At 66.4% G+C, this 1,653-nt stretch overlaps 1 protein-coding gene across 1 annotated transcript in view; it reads left to right on the top strand.

The window, feature by feature from the left end:
- Positions 1-1,107, top strand: part of LRSAM1 (leucine rich repeat and sterile alpha motif containing 1) — a 25,406-nt gene extending 24,299 nt beyond the window's left edge. The window contains exon 25 of the mRNA XM_014308129.2: positions 193-1,107. Within this exon, the coding sequence (XP_014163604.1) occupies positions 193-318 (126 nt within the window). The 3' untranslated portion in view covers positions 319-1,107. The remainder of the gene's footprint in view (positions 1-192) is intronic.
- The last annotated feature ends 546 nt before the right edge of the window (positions 1,108-1,653 follow it).

Raw genomic sequence — 1,653 nt, 5'->3', positions numbered from 1 at the left:
GCGTCCTGCCCCGTGTCCCATGGTGTCCTGCTGGGCACAGCCCTGCCCCCGCACACCCAGGGGGGACGGAGATCGGGGTGCGGGGCTCTCTCCCCACTCTGAGCCCCCGCGGGTGCTCCCCAGCTCCCCCGTGCTGGGAGCGGTGTTCAGGGCAGCAGCACTCTCCGTGTCCCCTGTTTGTGTCTCTCCCAGCCCCAGATGATTTTCCTGCCCTGTGGCCACGTCTGCTGCTGCCAGGGCTGCTGCGAGCGGCTGCCCTCGTGTCCGCTGTGCCGCCAGGACATCGCGCAGCGCGTCCGCATCTTCCACAGCGCCTAGGCCGGCCCGGGAGGCACCGGCCCCGCTCCGGGCTGTTCCCGCTGCCGCTCATGTCCCATGAACAGCCACGGCCGGCACTGCCCTCCCCGTGCCCGGGAGCCTCCGCATCCCCCTCCCAGCTCCCCGGGGCTCCTTCGGTGAATCCCTTCCTGCTGCCCGCCCCGCGTCCCCGTGCCTGGGTGACAAACCGGGCGCAGCTGCGGCTCCTCCTCTCTGGCAGAGGTGATTGCTGTCAGAAAGGCCCCCGGGGCTCACAGGGACACGGGGAGTGCTTCCAGCAGTGCTGCTCGGAGGGGGGGAATTTCCCGGTCAGGACGTGCTGTTCTTGGTGTGCTCACACTGCCGTGCACCTCTGTCATGCCAAAGGTCTGGGGCTTCGGCTCTGGAGCCCCACAGGAGCTGTCTGGGTCTGCAGCCTCCGGCAGGCAGAGCCAGGCGCTCCCCAGCCCGCAGGGCTGCTCCGGTGGGAGGGGAGAGAGCAACACCCCCGGGACTGGAGGGAGCTGCCCTGGCCGGGGGAGCCCGTGGGGGTCCATCATCCACAAAGCAGGGAGGGAGCAGAAAGTGCTGCTGCCACTGGACAGCACTGGGGCAGGGCTGGGGCTGTGCCCAGCTCAGGACACGGTGCCTCTGCACTGGGGGGTGGGCACTGCTCCATTGTCATTGATTAGTTACAATTCCCATTCCTCCCTCGGCTCTTGACCCTGAAATATAAAAATGCTGCCACGAGCTCAGTCCCACCACAGCCTTCCCCAGGAGCAGCCATTAAACTGCAGCTGGTTTCTGCTGGGGGTGTTTGCTGCCTCTTTCCTTCTGCAGGGGGGTGGCTGGAGCAGGGACGGGGCCAGCACCCCATGCCCGGCTGTCCCAGTGTCACCTCCTCCTTCTCATCTTCTTGTCAGAGAAGAATTTGAGGCTCTGGGCCTCCTCCCAGGGTGTTGCTCATCGTGGAGCTGCCCCAGGGATGTTCAGCCAAGGGAGACCTTGGACCCTGCGCTTGGCTTGCCTCACATGAGCTACCCCATGCAGAACATCCCAGTGGGACACGTGTGTGGCCTCGTGGAGATGCCCAGTGCCACCAGTGTCCTGGGGACGTGCCACAGCACCAGGGCCGGCGCCTTGGGAACACCCTGGGGATGTTTTTCCAGCCTCTGTTTTCACGTTTTGCTGCTGCTGCCCATGAGAGCAAGCAGGTCCTGTGGGGAGGGACAAGGGGCTGCACCAGGAGCGGCTGGGGCTGGGATGGAGGAGGGGAGCGCAGGGGCGGTGCCCGCATCAGGGCAGGGAGGGTCATGGAGCACCCTCACTGCTCCCGGCTCCCCCTCCCTCGGCATT

This window comes from Geospiza fortis, unplaced genomic scaffold (assembly GCF_000277835.1).
Source record: "Geospiza fortis unplaced genomic scaffold, GeoFor_1.0 scaffold85, whole genome shotgun sequence".
NCBI lineage: Eukaryota > Metazoa > Chordata > Aves > Passeriformes > Thraupidae > Geospiza > Geospiza fortis.
Note: the sequence above shows the minus strand (reverse complement) of the source record. Positions and strands in the feature narration are given on the sequence as shown.